Below are 23,950 nucleotides of genomic sequence, written 5' to 3' on the forward strand. Positions count from 1 at the left end.
GTGTGTCTGAGATGTGACAAGTCTCCTATACATCACATGACATGTTCAGTGTGGTTAACACATTGATTTGTGAATTTCAAACCTCTAAAATGGATTTTATTGCATTAAGTGTACTTTTGTGTGTGTGTGTGTGTGTGTGTGTGTGTGTGTGTAGTCTCCATTCCCAGGGGATGATGAGGAGGAGGTGTTTGACAGCATTGTGAATGATGAAGTCCGCTACCCACGCTTCCTCTCCACTGAGGCTATCGGCATCATGAGAAGGGTGAGAAAACACACAAATATACACAAATGCTGCGCTTACATGATGTATGAAGCATGAATCACCGACAGTTGGCATCAAGTTACTGTCCGACTGTAACATCCCCTCACAGTCTCTTATTGGTGTGTGTGTGTGTGCGTGTGCGTGTGCGTGTGCGTGTGCGTGTGTGTTGTCACAAGCAGCTATTAAGGAGGAACCCGGAGAGGAGACTGGGCTCTGGAGAGAAGGATGCAGAGGAGGTGAAGAAGCAGCCATTTTTCAGAGTAAGTGCTTTTTTTTTTTTTATATGGGTGAGGAAGAGCAGTTGTGGTTGAAGCTGTGTTGGCTTGGTTCAGGGGTTTTTCCACAGGGGAACGTGACGAGGTTGAAGACTGTGTTTACCTCGACGATGTGCTGATGCGTTGAAGGTGTGTTGATTCACACGGCTGCAGTAAGAAGCTCTGACCTGCAGCTCTGTCTGCGGAGCCTGGCTGACAAAACAGCACAGAAATCGACCATATCTGAAAGCAGGAGGTCGAGCCAGTTATCTGTTAATTAATGGTTCAGTTACTGAGCAAAACACAGAGAGGTGAAGGCAGAGAGACCTTTGAAAAAAGTGCAAAAAGCTTTACTTGCCCTTTTTGACCCTTTTAAGGAAATACATGCAGAACTAAGAAAGATCAGTAGATTCCTCGTCCAGTTTTTTTTTATGTATTTCTTGCCTCTTTTTCTCCATCTCTCTCCAGAATGTGGACTGGGAGGCGCTGCTGCAGAGAAAGGTGCCCCCTCCTTTCGTCCCCTCCATCGGCGGCAAAGAAGACGTCAGTAACTTTGACGAAGAGTTCACCACCGAACCTCCGACCCTCACGCCTCCACGTGAGCCCCGCGTGCTCTCCCGCAAAGACCAGGACAGCTTCCGGGACTTTGACTACGTCTCTGACCTCTGCTAGTGGGCCGTTGGCTCACAGACTTCGAGGAATGTTCGCGATTTTAGTCGGAGCGGACCGACGGTCTCTGCTGACTGTTTGTCTGACAATAATTACACTGTGAATGAATGTGGAGAGACTGAAGGAAGTCGGTCTGTGCTTTGTGTGTCTGCAGGGTTTTTAAATGTCAAGGACTGAGAGACAAAAAGCTGATGGGGTTAAATGTTCTGTGAAGAGCGAAGGATGAATGAAGACCCCCCCTCTCCAATCATTGTGCAACACACCAGTGACTTGTGTATCTTGCAAACATTAGCCTATGAAATGCCTCCTCCCATCCTCTCATGTGTCAGTGTAGTCACCTGTGCAGCTGCGAGAGGACGAGCTCTTCGTACTGTTGACTGTCTGGAGGTCGCTCTCTGGCCTCTTATACCAATGCCTTACATTTGTACTTGTATCTGATCCACAGAAAAGCGTTTTGTTTTTATTTTGTGACCCTTTGTATACAGCAGCAGGAGGAGTGATGCGCCGCGCTGCAGAAATACTCTCAATCATGTGGTTTTAAAAAAAAAAAAAGATTTGTAATTAGTGATGTTCAGAGACTTTTCCAGCAGTCGTTTGATGAGGACCTGCAGTCAGACTGACCGTGTCTAGGCCAATTATGAGTTAATTATAGGGTAAAGAACCACTGTCTTACTTAGTTGCAATGGACTTTTTTATTGGGACATGTACCAACCACTTTTTAAAATTAGTGCTGCTTGGATTTTAATTTCTGTGACAAAATCCAACAACAATTTGCAAAGGAGTCATTTTGATGACTGTCAGTGCCCTGCACATGCTTTGTTTTTGTTTGTTTTTTTGGGGGGTGGGGGTTGGGGGTTGGGGGTTGGGGGTTATTATACATTTGGGGATATTGCGCATTTATATCATAATTTGATATGAATATGTAGCAAACACACACACAATCATAAAAGCTATGTGAAAACAAACCTGAACACTAAGACCTGATGAAGGAGAAAGAGGTTTGAGACGTATTCATCCAGTTGTCTAGATGCTCCCAGAGTTTTGTGAACATGAAGTAATTTTCCTCCAAAACAGTTACGTCAGACTTTAAACTTATCAAACATTGGCTGTAGCAGTTGGTTTTGTGTCTGTTTGGAAAAACTCGAACCACCCACAGGTTAAAATGTGCCCGCTGCGTTCACTGCTGGGTTTGGTTTCCATCTTGGCGATAAAATCATCTTTGTTTTAACCGAAACTGATGGTATCTTAGTACTTTTTGAAGATCTGGGTGGCGCCACAAGCAAAACAAACCTCACCAGCCACTTTTTCCACAGTAGAAAGAATTAGAGAGTTGGCTGCAGTGAACCCAGCTAACAAGTTCTCTTGGCAATACATTTCTAAATGAACACTATCATTAGAGGAAAACAGACTGATTAATGTTGGAAAAATATGAGCCAGTGGTATAAACATCTACAGCACATAAACATTTCTGAGTGCAGCAGAGGTTTGTTGTGCAGCTGGATGTCTGATGGTGTAGATTTTACTTATCTTGTGTATGACAATACAAAACCATGTGAGAGTATGAGATGACTTATTTTATAAAAAACAAAACCCTGGAGTGAATATTATGTCTGTTTGCTGTTGTTATGGTCATCGGCGTGTTCATTCAAGTACAGATACCAGAAAGAAAAAAAAAACCTCAAATGCATTTCAGTAAAAAAAAAAAAAGTACTTGTAATGTATATTTGTGTTGTGTAGTGTATTTACATTTTTACATTTTTACTGCATCATTTTGGATCCAAACTGACCTTTTAACTCAATTCAATTCAACCATTCATCAACTTTAAATGAATTAATGATGTGATAATATGATCATACCCTATCCCCTTTATTCTCCTTATAGGTTCATATGTTCATGTTTTTGCCATCAAACGATTAATCGTTTAGTTTTGTCTATGAAAATACAGAAAATTGTTCATCACAACTTGCTGGAGCTGAGGATGACATCTCTCCAAAGTGTTTGTTTTGTCCCACCAACAATCTGAGGCCCAGAAATAAAAGCAGCAAATCCTCACATGGAGGACTTCTGCTCAATAAATAACTATTCAAGTTGTTGTTGATTAGTTTTCTATCTATGAGCCAATCAGGTAATTGACTAAAAGGTCCTTCTCTGTGATCATAAACAATCATAACAATGGAACATATTTATCTTTTGTGATATATGATTAAGTCGACATCAGAAAAATATTATTGCAATACTGAGTTCAACCATATTCAAACATGAGAGTTGCATCAGTGAGGAACAGAAATGATCAGTTACTTGGATTTATTTGGGTTTCAGGATAATACTGTGACCCCCCCCCCAGGACAGACACCACCTACTGAAGTGCCCCTGAGTCTGTACCAGTCCTGTATTTGTGTATGTGTAGCCTGACCTCTGACCTCCTTGTGAAGAAGTAATGGACACGTACTCTACTGAATGTTCTGCTAACAGCGTAGCCTGGTGTCTACAGTCAAGACAACATAAAAACAACACACTCCAGTGACCGGATCTAAGAGCTCATCTGAGTCTCTGGAAATATCTGCTCCCAACCCCATTTACTGATTAAGACCTTGTGATATGGTGGAAAGCACCAGAACAATCAGGTCCACTGTTGTTTCCGAGGTCAAGAATGAGCTGTGGATCTCAACATGGAGGAGAAATCCCAGTTCCCTGGTGACTGAGCAGACTCAGTCAGCTGCACCACTTCCTGATAAGACGCCATTTATTAACAGTGTCTAAGATGTGGGTAATGGCTTTATTAATGGTTAATAAATCATTTACAAATGTTTTTGTATATCAGTTATAAACCATTGATAAGAACAACTTTTGGGTTGCCAGGTTGTGGAAAATCCTCCTTTTTTATTAGCTCTTTAATCCGTGACCCCTCCAGTGGACTGTTCTGTTCTGACAGAAGACTTCAGGAGATCTGGACCAAAGTCCTGCAGAGCTGATGACTGTAGAGCCATCACTCATTAACATCTTTATATATTTATCATTGCAGTTGACTTAACTTTTCCTAACGGCTCATTAGTAATTGAGAAACCCAAGACTCATGGTGTCACACTAACATTTATAACAGCAGGCCTAATGACTTGTTAGTTATCAGGCTAAAGTTAGTCAGTTGCCAACATTTCTATTAGTGAACAGAAACACAGCCAAGCTATTATTAAAAAAAAACACTTTATTTAAATACACTGACACAAGAGAGGCTTGATTTAAACAACAGAGTGAAAACCTCTGCTCATTTTAAGTGTTTTACATGTGCAGCAGCAGTTAGTGAAACTCTTCAGTTAATCAGTGGTGATATTATAATACACAGTTATGTAAATGTTAATAAAAATAAATAATAATGCAAAAAAAGTTCCAGTAAGTAGACAACTGCAGTCCCAGGGTTAAGAATAGATTTCCTGAATTTACCTGGACTTTTCCTACTTCCTCCCCAGGTCCCTTTGAGGACAGGTGTCCTGCAGGTGGGAGGTAAACGACTGAAGGAATCACTCAGTAATATGGTTCAACACGGTGCATGAGGACAGAGGTGTAACATGAGTGGCCACATTACTGCAGAGTGTGTGTGTGTGTGTGTGTGTGTGTGTGTGTGTGTGTGTGTGTGTGTGTGTGTGTGTGTGTGTGTGTGTGTGTGTGTGTGTGTGTGTGTGTGTGTGTGTGTGTGTGTGTTGCTGGCCCTGCCTGCCTGCCAGAGAGGGGAGTCGAGAGCTCTGCTGGGAACTACATGGTGCTCAATTTTTCAAGATGTCGTCGCTGGAACAGAGGCTGTCGCGAATCGAGGAGAAGCTAAAGCAGGAAAATGAAGAAGCTCGCCGGAGAATCGACCTCAACATCGACATGAGTCCGCAGCGATCACGTCCGAGGCCGAGTGAGTGTCCACCGGGGAGGACCGGGGAGTCGGTAACGGCCAGAATAGCCGGGGGAACGGTCGGAGAGGCGGGGGAGGGAGGGCAGGAGTGGGGGTGTTAATGCTGCTCCTAGCTACTACATGCTAACAGGCTAGCTACATAAACAAACACCGACTCGGCTTGGTCGGTGAATTCTTGTGTCAGGTCACGTACTTGACTGCTGGGAGGATTTCATTATCGAGTGAAACGACGTGTAGAAAACCTGAAGCGCTGTCATGAAATATCTCGCCGACAATCACGTCCCGAAATCTGTTTTGATTCTGTCCTGTCAAACATGCTAGGCTAACGGGCTAGCACTCTGAGTGATAGTCGGTGGCAGGCCCAGCGTCAATCTGAAAATCTGATGCAGTTTCCAGGCTGCTTGTGGAAGTACTGCAGACGTGCCATTCCTTTTAAAGCGTTTGTGTAGTTTCATACAGTAAGTAAGCAGTGTGTTTGCTCATGACTCTTGCGGCGTGGTCAGTTTTACCTGCCGCTTTTGGCCCCTGACGAAGCCGACGCTAATTTGTGCCAGCGACCACATCTCCTGTTAGCTAGCGTCAGACATACGCGAACTGCTGCCGTGCTGCTGTGCAGATCCAAACACGGTTTCTACTTTTTTTTTATTTTTTATCACACACTGTGGTGAAAAGCCGCAGAGCCGCTGAATCAAAGCACGTCGCAGTTTTCAGTGAATGTGAAGCCAGGGCGACGCTGGGCCCTCGGACCCCGTCAGAGGAGCGCACAGCCCGCTCAGTGCAGCACGGAGGTCCGGGACCAACACTGCGATGGGGACTGAAGTGTCTTCATCATCTTAGCATGGTCGTGAATTCAAAACCAACATGTTCACCCACTGATCAATCTTTCCTATAGATCATCACCTCTTGTCCAATCACATGAGGGTTGAGAGACATTGATCATGAACCTGCTTTGTTTTTTCTTTTCTGTTGTTTAAAAAAAAAAAAAAAAAAAGCACTGTGAGGTTGTCTGTAAGAATGAAAGTGGGGATGAGTTAAATGAAAGGCTGAAGTTATTCTGTGTTTCTCTTATAGTCAAATACCATGAAGAGACCAAGGCCAGCAATAACTAACAGGCATCATCTGTAGCCGAAGCTGGATGTGGTTTTCCTCAACCAGAAACGAGGGATGCACTGATCCAACACGTCAGATTGGTATCATTTACAACGCTGACCTTATTAATTAGATCAAGTGGCGGCCGGGTCATATCCAATCCACAGTAAATACAGTTTCTTTTTGAATGTCACGCCGAAAAATCACTCAGTCACCGACTCAGTTTCTAGCAATCGCTCCCTTCAGCTCGCCTTACGGAAAGTGATCCCGATGACTTCCATGCAGGAAGTTATGCAAATTATAAATCTGGGGGAAAAAAGGAGCACTGGAACCTTTATTGGTCACCTGTCGGACCAGTGCATCCCTGTTAAAAAGCCACGCCGCCACACTGGGTGACCTGTGCCTTCATCGCCACAAACACAGACGCCGCAGCTTGTTTTGAGAGGACGTGCACCGTCCTGCTGCTGCAGACACTCACTGGAGCAGCAGATGTGTATTAATCTGCAGTTGAAAATAGTCCCCATGAAATGATTACTGCTTGTTTGAGAAACGTTTGCTTAAAACCACAGTGTCCAGCTGTGTACGGGAAATTACCGAGCCTTCTTTAAAAATGAAACAATATATTTCTGACCGGTGTTTAAAGATTTATGACCTCAGGAGGAACCAGTAGTCGTGCGGCTGAGCGCCACAGACGGGGTGAGAAAGTCGGAAAGTCGTGAGAGCCGCACCGATGCTTTGTTGATTTTGGTCTTTTCATGGGATTTGCAGACAATATGAAAACCAGAGTAACGCCAGAAATATACTCCGTACACCACTCAGATTTGTGTGTTTTGTTTTATGTGTGAAGTGTGGACAAGTGAGTTTTAGAAGTCATAAAGTCTGTGGTTTTTTTTTTCTTCTTCATTTGTTATATGATGGAGCGTATGTGTGTGCACATGTGTGATCGTCTCAGTAGTACAGTGCAGTAACGTGCGTGTGTGTGTATATTTTCTTCCCTCTGTCTAGTCATCGTGATCCAGCTCAGTCCTGCTCCAGCCCCTTCCCAGCGTGCAGGTATCATTCAATCCATCGCTCTCTCTGCCACTGCACCTCTCTGTCTCTCCCCCCAACACCTGTGTCCCCTGTTTCACCTTCCATTCCCTCCTCCCTCATCCTCTCTTTCTGTTTTTTTTTTTTTTTTTTTTTTTTGTTTTTTGTAATACCTCCCTCACACCAATCAAAGAGTGTTATTGCCTCTTGAAAAACACGGGGAGTTTTTTACATTCTCACCGGTGTAGTTTCCTTTGTTTTGCTCCAGTGGAGCCTAATGGGCTCTCAGTACTCTCAGCAGTCACTTACTGTAATTACACACACTTGTCTTTTGAGCTCTTTATGCACATTTCTTACATTCAGTGCAGTTTAAAGAAAGACACACTGTGGAAAAAGGTTGAAAAAGAACTGATTCACCTTTTATGAGTGGCTGTAAAAGTCAGTTTACTCTCCAACAAAGATGAATATTATAGTAACGTGTAAGAAGCTGTAACTTGTCATTTACACCAGTTGACAATGTGTAGTTTGTTTGCACAGACATTGTGGGCTGTAATCACAACTTTTAAGCATGTTGACTTTGTATTTCAAACGCTCTCTGCACACACACACACACACACACACACATTCCCTCTCTCTCACTCACACACTTAATATCTTCTTCTGTATCTCACATCAGTGCCCGACAGTTTTACGACTGAATCAGAGTCTCTGCTGAGGGGGGGGAAAGTTTAATCCATGTTTGTGAAACCAGTCCTTGACCAGTGCTGAAGTTTTAGCCCAGCAGTTATTTACACCTCCTCTCAAATCACATCCTCTCTCCATCTTTCCATCCCTACTCCTCTCACTGACTGTGTGCGTCTGTGCCAGTGGCAGGGCAGGGTTGGTGTGTGTTGATGTTCACAGTGTCTATGTGTTAGTGTGTGTGTGTGTGTGTGTGTGTGTGTGTGTGTGTGTGTGTGTGTGTGTGTGTGTGTGTGTGTGTGTGTGTGTGTGTGTGTGTGGATGTGTCAGATGATTAACCTTGGTTTTGCTGGAGGCAGAGAATCACGGTGCATGTGGCTTTTCTGCACGGCACGATGTTTTGGGTTGTGTTTTGTTTGACACAGTCTCTAATCCAGCATCCCCACTGGTCCGTCTGCAGGAGTGCTGTGAACACTCCGGCTTCTCTTCCTCTCTCTGTTTTCTCTGTGTGGCGACTGAAGACTTGCCTTCCTGTCTGAGTCTGACTGGCTGACTGACTGTCCGACTTCCAGCTTAGTCTGTGCTATGCAGTTTTGGCTGAATTTCTCTCTCACATTAGACTGTTTGATGTTGTTTCTCTGTTATTCATCTTCTGGCATCCCCTCCCTCCTCCTCCCTTTTGCAGCGGCACTGTGCGAGCAGGAGTCGGTGAAGCAGTGCCTGCGAGTATCTGCGTGTTTTATGTGTCTCCCCCTCTCCTCGCCTTGTCTGCCCTTCTATCCCTATCCTCCCATCCGTCCATCTGGAGCCAGCAGAACTATGGAGATGCATTCGGTGCCAAAGGGCTGCCTGAGTCCTCCTTCCTCTCCACACTAACCCCTCCTCCCCTTCACTAACTGATTCTCCGTTTACAGGCTGATCCATCCACAGGTGACTCATGGATACAAACAGCCGCTGGCACTCTCAGAGGAGTTGCCAGCCTGCCACTACAAAACAATATTAATTATGACAACAGCTGCACGGTCCTGGAAATGTTTTTCAAACTGGTTTGGAGCATTTGAAAAAGTTGCTGATGTGACATTGCTCGAGGGAGTTTAACTCTTAGTAATCAGGGATCTGAAGCCGAATTTGCTGCTCATAGTTGGTCACTGCAGCTTCTGACTTTCAGCCTGAGCACTTGGTTGCTTGACAGGTCTGTGCTAATTCTACTTTGAATTATTCCCTTGAAATTCTTTAACATCTCCATTTGACACGGAGCCAGTGCTTGCATGCACCCCTGATGTTACAAGTCCAGCAGCGTTTTGACATGTCTTTTCAGGCGCGATTTACACCCGTGTTTATATGGGGCAGGAAGCAGTTGCATCTTCTGTTTGGATTTTGGATTTCAGTGCCAGTCAGTTGTGAACTGTCATTTTGGCATCCGGGGTTCTCAAGTAATTTATGTGTATCAGTGAGGTTTTGTGGCTGCGGTTTATTTTCATTGCTCTCGCCATCAGTTTTATTGGTTATAATAACATTGTACTCATGTAAATAATCACTGAGATCTGGGGACGTGGTGACATCAGAGACAAAGACAAGTGGTTACGGGTTGTAAAATAATACCCTCAGGTTAGCCAGACCTGTTTGGAAAAGAAAACAAAAGTGAACAGTACATTCTTATCTGTTGTAAACATTTCACAGATTGACTTCGGACAGTCAGAAGTCTGACACATCATAGTTGCTGTAGATGTGCTCGCTCAGTTTTCTTAAGAAACCAGAGATTATTAACAACATTATGTTTGAGTTCACGTTTAGTTTTGCCTCCAAATAAATTATAACCTGTATCAACTGCTGGTATTTGTGTCCCTGTTGCTCACATGTTTAATAGTGCCGCTGCGTCCTGAAACCACAGTTCAGAGAAAAACAATGGCTGGAGCTTGTAAAAATCAAACCCAAGTTTTAATAAACTGTAGTTTTCCTGTGAAAACAACCTGTGGACGTCCCATCCCTGAACTGTACCTCCCGAGCTGTGGGCTAACCCTGCGCTGTCTCTCTCTGTCTGAGAATGGTGTTGCTTTTGCTCTGAGATAACCGTCCTGTTTGTTTTAACATTGGGTCGGGACATCAGCGAAACAAAAACAAAGCTGTAACTTTGAGGGGAAAAAACAACAAGTTCATGTGCTGGTTAAATACGACGCAGGGCCTAGATAGCAGTGCTGCAGTGAAAGAACTCTTTGACCTCGCCAAGGCCAGATTCTCTTGTTCTCTCGGAGTCTCATGGGAAATAATTTTGAGCTGCTACTGCACAGGATATAATAGATCACTTTCTTTTCTCTTCGGTCTAGCGTTATGTGAAACAATCTGAAGCCCAGATTTCAGGAAGGAAACACAAAGTCAAAGAAAACATAGAAATTTGTTAAACAAAGATAATAAATCAAATAATAATACGTTATCATTTCCTCTGTTTGTGCACAAGAGCTTAAAATCACTGAAGTCGTGGAGTCAGTGAATGCATGAGTGAACATGGCCATCTTGCACCCTCTGGCATGCTGGCCTCTGGTGTAAAACACACCGTTCTGCCCTCGAGTCTTCTGTCTGTGTCTAATGTGTCATGTCCCCCCCGCCCCCTCCCTCCACTCCCAACCCAGCTCTCCAGCTGCCACTGGCCAACGATGGAGGCAGCCGTTCATCATCTTCAGAGAGCTCGCCTCAGCACCACCCCTACCCCAGCCGCCCGCGACACATGCTGACCCTGCCCACGCCTCCGTACGGCCTACAGAAGAGTCTAGAGAAGTATGTCGACTTTTAGACGCACTGATGTTCATGTGAGCAGTGGTTAACGAGACACTGTGTTTACAGAAGAGCCATCATACAGCGTAGAAATTAATGGTTTACCGCTGTTGGTGGCAGAAGATTGTTGAAAAGCATATTCAATATAGCTTTAATATTATATTGCATATTTAATATATCTTTAATTTAGTATGAATAATAACTTTTAACTAAGTGTTTTATTAACAGGTGTTTCACACTTGGCTCTAAATGCAGTTAAGGCATCGTAGCTTAGAGTCTGAACTCTGGAGTGAGCATGAAACCAAAGCCACAAAGGATGAGAGAGTGCAACACTCTGTTAAAGTACAGTGGAGAAGCATGGATGTAAAACATGGAGTCAAAACAGAGTTAGGGTGATTAATGTTACATATATTCACACAACACTGTCATTTGAACATGCACATACATAAACCCACAAACACTGAGCAGTATGAAGGATCATTTGAAGCAGAGCAGGCTATGTTACATTTAATGGATCCACATGCAGAGTGTGGGTGGAGGAGATGCACAGACACACACTCAGCATCCATTTGTGAGTCAGAGCCCCCCCACCCCCCCTCGTATCTCACTGTGGACGTTTCACACTGATATATTTGTGTGTTTTGTCCCCACAGTGCAGAGATTGACCAGAAATTGCAGGAGATCATGAAACAGACGGGTTATCTGAAGATCGATGGTCAGGTGAGATGTGCACACTAAGACTCATGTTGAGCTTCTCTAGTCTGGAATTGCTAATCCCTAAGAAACTATTAAAATCACATCACACATGAGCCTCATTTTTGCTCTGGCTGAAACGTTTCTTCATTAAACAACGTTCTAGTGATTTGTTTTTAAAGTTCTGAGTCTTCAGTAGGTTCAGCTCAGGGCTGAGTGCTGCAGACAGGTTTTTGTCTTTTCATGGGACTTGTCCAGGAGTTCTTTAGATCCAAGTCAGTTTTCCTCCTCAGGCAACAACAGAGTTAACCTTGACCTTGACAATAACAGAATACAGACTCAAACATCCACACCACTGAAGTGTCCTTCAGCAGAGCACAGAACCTCAGTCTGAAAAACAACAGCCCCTCCTGGTCTTTTTTTGACAATTAACAGACCGTTTTAAAAACCATCAAAAACCATGAGATGTGTGTTTTTTCTTGTCTGCCAGGATGGAATTGATGAGATTGACTCTGTGTTGGCCTCACTGAGTTTTCTTTTGCACTTTCAGCCTTCAGGTCCAGTATCATAGTCAGAGCCAGTCAGGGTTGGAGGAAGCTTGATAAAATGATGTGACTCATCACTGCTCTCCAGATTGTTTTAATGTTCCCTCATTAGCCCTGAGGGGCTGCTGCATCATGCACTCGATGAGATGTCACTCACAGCATCTCAGTCACCAATGATTTCATTATAACAAAGCAGGGAAATGATGCATCTTCCCACTGTGAGCTGGTGGTCTCAGTCATAGCCCATCGGGGACCAGCTTCATTACACACAAAAACATTTGTTACTGAATGGCCCAGAGGTGTTTACTGTCGCCGTATGATCCAGAAAGTCAGAATCGGCCTCTCTGCTTGATTTTCAGCTTGAATAGTTCGCATAGAAACAACATTCAGTTAACGTGTAGCCAGTGAAAATATCTTGAGCAGGGTTTAAAGTCCTGTTCTGTCATGTTTGCGTCCACAGCGGTATCCAGCGGAGGTGACAGACCTCATCAGCGAGGGGGAGATCGGCAGCGGGACCTGTGGACAGGTCTTCAAAGTACGATTCAAGAAGACAGGCCATGTCATCGCTGTCAAAGTAAGATCCTCCTGCATCTGTCTGTTTTCATCGTTCACACAGTCACATATTACCCCCAGTGCACAGGATCCAGCTTCACACATACAACTGAAAGAGCATGAAAGCTGATGATGGCTCATGAAAACCATGTTGACCAGCAGATATTATCAAGCTGCTGTAAAATAAGTGTGGCTGCTGATGAACAGATGCTCCGTAATAATCTGCTGCTTTTTGTTCTTATATTTTATCATTTTCCGAGGCATAGCCAGTGTGGCTGAGAACTTCAGGCTGTTACTAATGCACATAATGATGTTGCTTATCTCTGTCGACCCCTCTTCTCTGTCAAATGAAACCTCTGCTCTCCAGGAAATGTTTTCATGTCCCTCAGTTTAGATGTAATGAGACCAAAATGTTTTATTCCCCGTGCTGCAAGTTTATGGTTTAATGTTTACAGGATCCCTTATCCAGCTGCTGAAGCTAAACGTCCTCTGATCCATAAAAACACACAAACGAGACAAAATCTAGACGTTGACAGTTATAAATGAAAAAAACAACCTGAGGAATATAAAATGCATCAACAATACACAGTTAGTTTAAAACAGGACTGAACTCGACTGAACCCAGAGAGATAAGAGATCGGCCCGAGAATGGATGACAATGCTGGATATTTACATTAGGTTGTGTTACCTAAGTTATCATGACTTGCAGTTTGAAGCTCTTTATAGTTATCATCACGTGTTTGATGGTAACAGGTTCCGATCAGAACGGGCTCTGTGTATTTCATGGATCATTGTTGCTGAGATTTCTGTGTGCTGATAATATCTGCTGGGCTTATTTTTCATACACACTGACCAAAATATTTCAAATAAAATTTCCCTGCAGGGAAAACATACAAAATACAGCAGGAACTTGATGCTCACAGCGGCTACGTCTCATCTTCTGTTGTACATTAACTGCGTCTAGTTTACAAACAGAGCAGCAGTAATAACCCCACATAACAACCCTCCTATTTAAGAGTTGACTTAATTGTAGGCGTCCGGGCAGTTTAACAATTAGACAGTCAGTCAGTTCACTGCTGGAGTGTTTGCTTTGTGATTTCCTAATTACTCGTTACTTAACTTGTACACACAGCATGTTCAAATTCTGCCGGGAATCTTAGATGTCTTGTTGTGTATTTGTGTGTGTCGCCAGCAAATGCGTCGTACAGGAAACAAGGATGAGAACAAGAGGATTCTGATGGACCTGGACGTGGTGCTGAAAAGTCACGACTGCCCTTACATCATCCAGTGCTACGGCGCCATAGTAACCAACGTGGGTGTCCCCAAAATACATTACTGTCTGTATTAACGATCAAATAGAAGGACAGGAGTAATGAGAGTATTTTCACAGCTAAAGTCAAACTGACTGCTGCTGCTTTTACTCACACCTCCCTTCCTGAACTGGTAAAAGCTGGATGTGTGTCTGTGTGTGTTTGTCGTTCCTGTGCAGACGGATGTATTCATAGCCATGGAGCTGATGGGAACGTGTGCGGAGAAGCTGAAGAAGAGAATCCAGGGCCCCATCCCAGAGCGAATCCTAGGAAAGATGACAGTGGCAGTAAGTGGAAGAAACACGTACAGAGAATGGGAAAGTGTAACACCGCTCACTCGACTGTTCTTGGTCTTACTGTGTGTGTTTGTGTTTCTGCTCCAGATAGTGAATGCGTTGTTGTACCTAAAAGAGAAACACGGTGTCATCCACCGGGACGTCAAACCCTCCAACATCCTCCTGGACGCTAAAGGTCAGATCAAACTGTGTGATTTCGGCATCAGTGGACGCCTCGTCGACTCCAAGGCCAAGACCCGCAGCGCCGGCTGTGCCGCCTACATGGCGGTGAGTGAAACTTGCTCACATACACTCAGAATCCTATGATGAGCACGCACACAAAGGCACATCCTGTCAGCCATCTAGAGACATGCAATCAGTCTTACATTATGTGTTTTTGTAACCTTACAAATATATGTTCATGTTTCCAGTTAACACATGAGACATGAATATTTTGTCTTCCTGCAGCCTGAGAGAATAGACCCTCCAGATCCCACCAAACCCGACTATGACATCCGAGCAGACGTGTGGAGCCTCGGCATCTCTCTGGTAAATGACTCCATCATTTTGTTCCCATTTACAAACCACGTGTTGGTGCGGAGGGATATAATGACTGACCAGCGTTTGATTTGTGTGACTGTAATAATATTTGATCTGGGCGTTTTAATATAAAACTATATTTTTACATGATTTGTCAAATGTGCCAGAATGAAAGAAATTCACAACAAAAATCATGTTGTGATGCACAACTATGGTGCCTGAATATACCCATGTTTCCAATAATGGAAGGAAAAACTATGGTTTGAGCATCACTTTAAACTATTGACAAAACCTTCATACATCAGGTTGTAGACAACTATAAAGTAAGTATGTTTGTGTTAGTTAGTCTCTTTACAAACAAGCCAAGCACGTTGGATGTTAACGGCTCCTCGTGTCCTGCAGGTGGAGCTGGCCACGGGACAGTTTCCCTACAAGAACTGCAAGACAGACTTTGAGGTTCTGACCAAAGTGCTGCAGGAAGATCCTCCTCTGCTGCCTCTCAGCATGGGCTTCTCCCTCGACTTCCAGTCCTTCGTCAAAGACTGGTGAGTTCAGATCTCACTCTAAAGCTGATTCTGTTAAAGTTCATTTATTTCAGCTTCAGTTCATGTGCATGTCTTTCCACAGCCTCACAAAGGATCACAGAAAAAGGCCAAAATACCACCAGCTGCTGGTAAGTCACCGGCCGTAATGAGCAGTTTCCAGAATAACCGGAGTTACCCAGTGCTGAGATGTAACTAAACTGTCCTGATCCCTGTGTCTCTGTGTGTCTTTGTCCCTCGCTCTGGTCCAGGATCATAGTTTCATCCAGCGTTACAAGGTGCTGGAGGTGGATGTGGCCGGTTGGTTTCAGACGGTGATGGATCGCACCGAGTCGCCTCGCAGCAGTCAGTGTTACAGCCATCAGCACCAGCTCCACTCGCTCTTCAGTAGGTAGCCTAGCCCTCCTGGCCTTAGCTTAGCCACACGCTAGTCTAGCCTAGCTTTAGCTTTGCCAAGCCCAGACTCAGTCTGCCCTAGTCTAGCCCAGCGTCAGCAGCTAAGCCTAGTGTTAGACCCAGCCCACCTGTCCATCTGTCCACCGGAGAACCTGAAGAGGAGGAGGCAAAGACTGAGACTCGATGGAGGACAGATGGAGTGATGGACGGAGAGATGGACCGATGGATGGATAGATGACGCAGGTGGTTGTCCTCGTGATTGCGTTGAATCTGGACAGGCAGACATGGGGAGGAGGGGGCAGAAAAGGGTTCACACTGTAGTTAGCGTCTTTCGTTTACACACCGTTACTTCTTGTTAAACCGTCATGATGTCACATCACAGTGTGTCTAACAGCCACACACACTTCAGTACCAGCTGTGTGTGTGTGCGTCTTTTATGTGTTTTTACATTTCATCCACTTTTCATTAGCTTTTCGCCTACATGTCTGTCTCCAGCATTGATCCAAACCGTTGGATTAGTCAACAGAGTAGTCACTACACACTGGAACAAATCATCTGCTTCACTAGCAATCATGAATCTATTGTACATAAACGTTATGGAGGACACAGCAATGTCCAGTGCAATTATGATTCTTCAGGTGTTTCTACTATCACACATTCTCAGGCTGTATCTGTGTGTGTGTGTGTGTGTGTGTGTGTGTGTGTGTGTGTGTGTGTGTGTGTGTGTGTGTGTGTGTGTGTGTGTGTGTGTGTGTGTGTGTGTATGTGTATGAGTAAGCTTATCTGTGTGTGTGTGTGAGTGTGTGTGTGTGTGTGTGTGTGTGTGTGTGTGTGTGTGTGTGTTTGGATAAATATCAAGACACAGTCACTGGTTGTTTTTATAAATGAGATTATATTTCGTAATCATTTAATCACCTTCACACTACAGCTCTAACACACACACAAGAACAAATTAACCTGTTGGCTCATTTTTAACATGTAAAAATAATAATTCTCATTAACTTTGCTATGAACTGTGTTTAGAAAATCCATCGTTGTATTTAGCAGCTGCATAATTGGAAAAACAACAATGAAAAAGAATCACAAAAAAATTAGTGTTGCATTCTAGCTCTGTAGAGAAGGAGTTGTGTATGTTTTCTTTGTGTATTAAGAATGAGTTAGAAGAGAGTTAAAAGATATGGAGGGATACTCAGAGGAGAGAAGATGAGTTTGAAACAAGTGTCTTTTTCTAGAAGTGAAGGAGAAAAAGTTGGAGAAAGTAGAAGCTGGGAGTCGTGCGTGTGGAAGAATGAATAACAGAGAAACGAGAAAAGTTGGAGGTAAAAATGGGAGCAGAGTGATTTTTTTCAGTGAGAAGGCGAAGAGCAGGAGCTTATCATGTACAAAGAATAGAAGCGGAATAGATCTTACTACCTGTGGAGCGTTTCTTCATGTCCCTCTGTTTGTGTACCTCTGCCTCTTTGTCCTCCTCTCTGTCTCCCTCTGCTGTTCAGTGTCGTTAGTGCTCCACAGGGTTTCCAGACCAAATGCTGCGTGTAGGATGTTGCTGATGGAGGCCAAGAGATACTGAGATATAGACCTGCCCCTGTGAAATCCCAGACCTCAGAAACCACACAGACAAGTCTTGATTAAAGCCTGTTCGGTGTTTTTAGAACCTTGAGCAGGGGTTTCAAAAAACCAGGCCCCCCCATAAAGAACTGACTGACTGTTAAACAACACCCACACATTCATTTTTAGTTTTATACTAAACCTGAACAAAACATAAAGATACATTTCAGTGGAAGAAAAGCAGGAAATTTGTGAAATTTGGCAATTTTGCTTGAAAAATTATTTAAACAGTTAATCAGTTATCAAAATTGTTGCAGTTAATTTTCTGTCGATTAACTTCATCTATCGGTCAAGTAATGATACCGACTGACTATTAGCTGAGATTGACTGAGTGCAGACACTTGCACAGACATTTTCAAGAGACCATTGGTTCATTTTTGGTGGAGTTTAATGTGACTGTTTCCTGCAGCCTCACTAGGAGACAACAACCTGACCAGTGGCCCCCAGGTCATTTGACTTTGAGACCCCTGATCTAGAGGATGGTTAAGATGAAAGTGACTGTGTGTGTGTGACACCTGACCTGGACGACCTGTTATAACCTGCAGAGTATAGATGTACTTTATGAGCGCAGGTCTACAAACTGACTAGAACCCTACTGCCTCCCCTGTCACAGGGTCACAGCCAAAGCCTGCTAGATGTGCAGACTCAAACGTCCCACGCCCCGTCACGCACCGAACCAAATCACTGCTAGACACAGAGACCTGAGGAGAGGCGTTGACTGAGACAGGAAACTGTAAAGTGTCAGAGAGTGAGCGAGAGATGCAGGATTGTTGTCGGGATGGCAGAAAAGATGAGTGGAAATGAAACGACGGGGGGAAAAAAGAGAGGAGAGGAGGGGACAAAGTGAGGAGAGAAGGAAGACAGGGAGTATTAAGAAAGTGGAATGAGAAGTTAAAGAAAAGTCAGAGACAAACTGGAGTTAGGTGACAGGGAGTAAGAGTTTGAAAAAGGAGAGAGGGAGCGGGGAAGGACATCACCAGTCCAGGTTCCACAGGACTGCTGAGCTCTGCTAGCTGGTTGTTGTGAAAAGCTTTCATGGTGTTACACCAACATACCAATTGTGATTTTAGCGAGTGAGTTAGCGTGTTGTGTTTATGATGTTGATGTTCTGTTCGAACTGTTATTTATTACATTGCTACTGCTGCTACTTTTTATTGCTTTAGACGCTGCTGTCACTTCTTTTTCCCCAAAGGACAAATACTTTACTCTTTTTCTTTAAAACCAAATAAATAAAATAATGCAATGTCTACACGTGTTACCAAATACTGAAGAGCAAGTGAGAAGAGGGCAAAAGCAAGTGAGAGGTGGCAGACGGATCAGAAGAGAAAGTGCAGGGAGGTTGTCTTCACAAAAAGTACTAACTCACAAGATATAAACACACACCTCACCTCAAACGTAGCTCCATGTGTAATGGAAGTAGTTAATCACTTATATCCCACGGTCACACTACAACTCTGTACAGTGTAGATATGATTAGAGGGGATGTCTGTCTGTCCAGATGCTTTTTTTTGTCACATCCATTCTTTACTCTGTCCATCCGTTCCTCCGTCTGTCCGCAGGTCGCTCACAAGCTTGACAACCTTGACAGTTCACACCAAAGGTGTCCACAACTCAACAAAAACACAAGAGCGTTGTTGTTGTTATGACTATTGTTATTGACATTATAATTGATTACTCTCAGCTATGATATATATGAAATCTCTCTATAGCTAGTGGCAGAGGGTGTGGGGGGGTGGGAGGGGCGCTGTAGTATCGCAGCGCCGCCTGTGTGTCATATACTGTACAGGGGGAGACTGGTGCACTAATACGTGACAAGGGCCAAGCAATAAAAGCAGCTCGCTCATCTTTGTGCCTGCGTCATGAAGCGAGTTCAGCTTCGGTCTGACTGGTGTCCCACAGCTGGTTAACATCTGGCTCTGTCAACTCTGGGTTTAACTAATGCAGCTAATAGAAGCAGCAGAGTGCTTTATGACAAGATCGCACAACTAGAGTAGAGTAAGAATAAGGTTAGAAAATAAGTTTGTAATTATGTACTCCTGCAGTTCAGTATTCCTGTTCCTACTCGTCCCTCCCATGGGTCAGGCTCCGTTATGTCCCACAGATCTAACCCAGATGAAGTGAACAGTGGAGCTATAATGGACATTCACTGGGCTGTTTGTGTGGTAGACTATAATCTCTTGTCTTGTGTGGACACAAGAAACTTCATCTCTGACATAAATATCAAAGTAACTCCTCTTTTTCTCTGTATTGTTATTGTGATGTAAACTCTCTACTGATGACTCCATGTTTCCAGAGATCTGATTGGTCAGTGGGCGGTCAGTTGGCAGGTTTAGATCTGATCCTCTGATGTTAACCTGCTCTGAAAGCCCTCTAGCTTACCATGGTGATCTCTACCCCGGTTAAATCTGACAGCTCTTGTCGCTTCATGATGCAGGCCCCTGAGCAGATGAGAGAGTTGGCACAACTCCGTTAGCTCAGCCTTTGTCGGGTTTTAATCTTGAGACCAGGATGTGACCTGGACCTGATTTCAAGCCACGGTTTACCTTCAGCAATGAACAGGGTAGCCCTGCTGTTGTAAACTCTCCAGATAACAGGATTCAGGGCTGATCAGCCTCCCTGCTCAAACTGTTGTATACAAACCTGGATCTGGTGCTTAGCATCCTTCAGCTGTGCGGCGCTGCCGGCGCAGCCTGAGGTGTGTCATTGGTGCAGTTTCAAATCTAATCACTCTAGGAGCTGGTGCGACCCACCCTCACTACAACGTTCACTGTTCAAACCCTTGTTTCTGCGTCTCAGCGAACTCGTGTCCCGACACAAAGGTGGACCCAGTCTCCCACTGTCGAGGTTCTCTGTTATTAAGCTGGTGTTGTATTTTACAAACGCACGCACACACTCGCTCGTCCGTGCTTTTCCATCCGAACACCTGACTGGGTGATGGTGCCACGCTATACCTCTGTGAAACCAATCAGTCAGGTCAGACCAGGTGTGGATCTGACTGTGTGTGTGTGTGTGTGTGTGTGTGTGAGAGGTAACAATCTACACACACACACACACACACACACACACACACACACACACACACACAGATACACACTAAATGTATAAAGTTATCCCATTCTGCACAGCAATGCTGGCTCCTGCCAATAGTGGCTTTCTGTGTATATTAGCTTGCCGGGTGCGAGGCCAGCGGTGTATAAGTTCAGCTGGGTCGTAGGGTGTACCTGCGCTGCGCCCGGGCACCGAGCGAGAGCGCGTGCGCGTGTTTGTCGTCACCCCATCTGTAAGTAAACCAAATATCATTTTCACTATGCAGTCATTCAAACTATGTCAGCTTGCTTCGATGGGGAAGAGCCTCCTGTACATACACAGATTTACGGATAAACTGGAGTTAGAGCAACGGTGTGTTTTTCTTTTCGAGCCCCCCCACCCCTTTCCCCCCCCTCCCTCCCTCCTGCTGAGTAAAGAGAGAGCAAGAGATATGTTTTGAATGAGCTGACAAATATTTAAGGATTGTAATGGGGTCGGGGAGGGATGTGGGTTAGACTCGGGGTCGTAGTGTGGGGGAGAAACAGATCAATGCTGTAAAGTATATCAATTGCATGTTATTGTCACCGCTGTAACTGCCATGGTTTTGATTTTTGTTTGTTTTTGTTTTGTTTTGTTTTTTTTCTTCTTCCAAGACGACGGTCGGTCAGGGCGGGGATGCACAAAACTTTATTTATGATTTTTACACATATAGTCTGTATTTTTGTTTTTGCAAAAAAATGTTGAATTTATTGTGTTCTTAGGAAAAGACACACTTGCCTTTTTTTTCTGTCAACTTCGCAATATATGTTTTCACTTGGACCCCTAACTAGTTGTCTAGGAGGAGGAGGAGGAGGCGGAGGAGGAAGAGCTGTATCTTCATTAGCAGACAGTGTTTGATAGAAAAATGTCCTGGTTCCCCTCATCCATGTGCCGTGATCTGGCTGTTCAGTTAGCTGTGTGAGCGAGCGGAGAGTGTGTGATGTTTATTTGTCTACCAAAAGTCTTTATTGATGGTGATTATTATTATTATTATTATATTATTATTAGCTTTTATTTTTGTCCATTGTTTTGTTTTTTTATTATTATGATTACAATGATTACTGTTTTTGTTATTACAATTTTTGTTGTTGTTGTTATTATTATAATATTATTATTATTATTATTATTATTCAGGGCAAAGATGACACCAAATTGAACAAAGGAATAAGTGGGTGACCGCAGACAGACAGAGCTGAGAGCGTCTTTCTGAAGGTTTCTTTTACTGTTGAGGTGGAGCAGCCATGTTTTTCACGCTGTAGTGTCTGTCCACCTTATTTAAACAGCCACATAAAGATAACCTCTGAACTGAAAGTCTAATAGTATTTTATTATTATTATTACATATTGTTTTCCTTTGATCAGATAACATGATCGATTTATTTGTTGTTACCCCAGTTTGGGTCATAAATTGTGTGCTGTTATTTTATTCTTTTTCCCCCCGTCTTCATCCCTGCCCACTGCTTTGGATTTTATTTTATTTTATGATTTTTTTTTTTTTTTTTTTTTTTTTCTGGTTTGTCTGATGCTGTAGTATTGAGCTGATTGGTCTAATACCAGAGCTTTTCCCCCCTTATGCTGAGACTGTTGTGACTGATGTTGCACTTGTGATGGGTTTTATTTTGTTTTTGTTATGTTTTGTGTTGCAGATTTGGGATTGTTGTGCAGAGAGGAGAATATTGGGTGTTTTCCTTATTTTCTTAAAGTCACAGCAGTTATTTTATCAATCATATAGATCTGTGACACAGAGCAAGAAAATGATTCAACAGTGTATTTTTTTCACTGATATTTATTTATTGGTCATTTGTATGTTTTTTGATTTGTTTGTTTTTTTTTTTAAATGTGTATTGCTTTTTTTTTTTTTTTTCTTTTGTGGAGGGCAAACCGGACTCATGGTAGTGGAGTAGTCTCTCATTGCCGTTTTACCATTGTGTACAGAAAGCAAAATGTTGTAATCAACCATCACACTAACACACAGTCTGTAAAGTAACAGATGAACAGGTTAAAGTAGACGCCTGCAGCGCAGTGAGGTGCACTGTCTCTGGCCTTCCTGTGGCTGTCAGACCCACTGACTTCCATCATTTCCCTCCCAGATGCCCCGACACAGACAAACTTCATGGTCTAAAGCCACAGCATGGTGTATTTGAACTCAAGTGCTTTGCTAATAACTCACAGTTAAAGCTTGAATTGTTTAAACCTTGGACGGTTTTTAATTAGTAAGTCCTGAATGCCGGCTACAAAGCAGACTTAGATTTGTTTTTTAGGTATTTGAGCTGATGATTACGATTATGATAGTGGACTGATTGGCTTGTTATTAACCTGCACTGTCTGTCAGCGAGGTGGGACACACCTGCTTTGAACCATCGTTGAGGTTTGTTTTTTCTAAACGCAGATCTTGGTTTAGATTGCATGAGTTTGCTAGTTTGCAGGGTGGGGGGAGGATTGACTTCAGTCACCGCTGTTGCAGTTCAAAGGCTTCTTGTATGTACGACATCACAGATATATTGTCTTGACAGTTGTATCAATCGACACAGCTTTACTTTAATTTTTTGTTTTTTTGTTTTGTTTTGTTTTTGGCTGTATTTTATTCCCCCCCTCCCCCCAGTCTCATTTCAAACAGAATAAATGCCATTATATTGTGAATACCTCAGGATTTTTTTGGAGAAAAAAAATAATAAAACACTTAAAAATCAAATAAATAAATAAAAAAAAGTCATAAAAAAGGTGATGTGTCTTGGTTTTCTTTTCCAGCAGGGTGTTTCATTAAGGTTTATCAGGAAAAGAGTTTTAAAAAAATGTAAACAAACAAAAGAAAATAAAATGAAATCACATTAAGTTTTTTAAAGACCTGATACTTTACTATAATTGATAAATGTATTTTACATTTACCATAAGGAGCACTGTGCTTCAGTGCCTTATATTTGATTAATGTTGAATTCTGACAATAAATAATAATAGACTTTTTTTGTTTTTTACCTGAAATTAGCCAAAAAGTTTGTAGCATTACATTTATTTTTTACAGTCTATGGAGTCAGATAAAAACAAAAACGTCTGAAATAGAATAATCTTTGAGTTGTGGATAAAACAAGATCTGCAAAAGCAATACGAGAAAAGTATTTTTTTTATTTTATTTATTTTTTATTTCGGCTACTTATTTATTCTTTTATTCATTCCTGTTTATATTTCCACATTTATATTCTTATTCTTTTACAGATTTATTATTTTATATGGCACTCCTATGACTTCATGAAATCTGAGACTGTACTCAATATTCTCACGTCTCAGACCATATTCTTACTTTTCCACAGGTGCACTTATAAAAACAGAAAATGCAGCTCCAAAACACTCAAAATGTGGACATGGTCCAGTTTGTAGTTTCCACTGTCGTCCACAGCAGGGAGCAGTTGCTGGTTTTTTTTTTTTTAACCAGAGACCAATGACTTGAGCTGTGTCATATCATATCACAACCTGTTTTACAGCCAGCACTTAGTTTCAGATGATCCCTGACGTCTCCTCTAGCGGGGCAGCAGGCGTGATCGATGGACTGGATTAGGACAAGCAAGCTGTGACTTTAAGTCACTGAACTTCTACATGTCTCATTCATGTAGAATAACTCTGACTCTTCAGGTAAAAATCTTCCCTCTGTCTGCTCAGCACAAGCCGGCGGATGTGCTCCAACACGCCTGAATAGACCTCCATGCAGATGCCCTCGGATGGAGCTATCCCTCTCTTTCCTGCTATGGCCTCTGCACTTTCCCCCTCAGTGAAATTTACCACA

General features: G+C 43.1%; 2 protein-coding genes across 14 annotated transcripts in view; both read left to right on the top strand.

Moving 5' to 3' along the window:
• The window catches only part of pkn1a (protein kinase N1a), a 48,764-nt gene extending 45,989 nt beyond the window's left edge, over positions 1–2,775 (top strand). For all 11 annotated transcript variants that reach the window (XM_071505584.1, XM_071505587.1, XM_071505588.1 and 8 more), the window contains 3 exons: positions 155–262; positions 442–522; positions 985–2,775. In XM_071505584.1, the coding sequence (XP_071361685.1) occupies positions 155–262; positions 442–522; positions 985–1,188 (393 nt within the window). In that variant the 3' untranslated portion in view covers positions 1,189–2,775. The remainder of the gene's footprint in view (positions 1–154; positions 263–441; positions 523–984) is intronic.
• A 1,625-nt stretch (positions 2,776–4,400) lies between these two features.
• On the top strand, positions 4,401–22,897 carry map2k7 (mitogen-activated protein kinase kinase 7). 3 transcript variants are annotated; one of them, XM_071504121.1, is made up of 14 exons: positions 4,944–5,081; positions 6,153–6,271; positions 7,176–7,223; positions 10,508–10,652; positions 11,303–11,369; positions 12,348–12,461; positions 13,632–13,751; positions 13,929–14,036; positions 14,133–14,312; positions 14,493–14,573; positions 14,967–15,109; positions 15,192–15,237; positions 15,358–15,493; positions 21,311–22,897. In XM_071504121.1, the coding sequence occupies exons 2-14, from the start codon at positions 6,217–6,219 to the stop codon at positions 21,319–21,321; spliced, it is 1,254 nt and encodes a 417-aa protein (XP_071360222.1). In that variant the 5' UTR covers positions 4,944–5,081; positions 6,153–6,216; the 3' UTR covers positions 21,322–22,897. The 3 variants fall into 3 exon arrangements, with proteins under 3 accessions (XP_071360220.1, XP_071360221.1, XP_071360222.1); XM_071504119.1 differs by lacking the exon at positions 6,153–6,271 and having other exon boundaries at positions 4,401–5,081; XM_071504120.1 differs by lacking the exons at positions 6,153–6,271; positions 7,176–7,223 and having other exon boundaries at positions 4,402–5,081.
• The last annotated feature ends 1,053 nt before the right edge of the window (positions 22,898–23,950 follow it).

The sequence above is a fragment of the Trachinotus anak genome, unplaced genomic scaffold (assembly GCF_046630095.1).
Source record: "Trachinotus anak isolate AG129_WGS33_773 ecotype Australia unplaced genomic scaffold, CSIRO_AGI_Tana_v1 ptg000019l, whole genome shotgun sequence".
Taxonomy (NCBI): domain Eukaryota; kingdom Metazoa; phylum Chordata; class Actinopteri; order Carangiformes; family Carangidae; genus Trachinotus; species Trachinotus anak.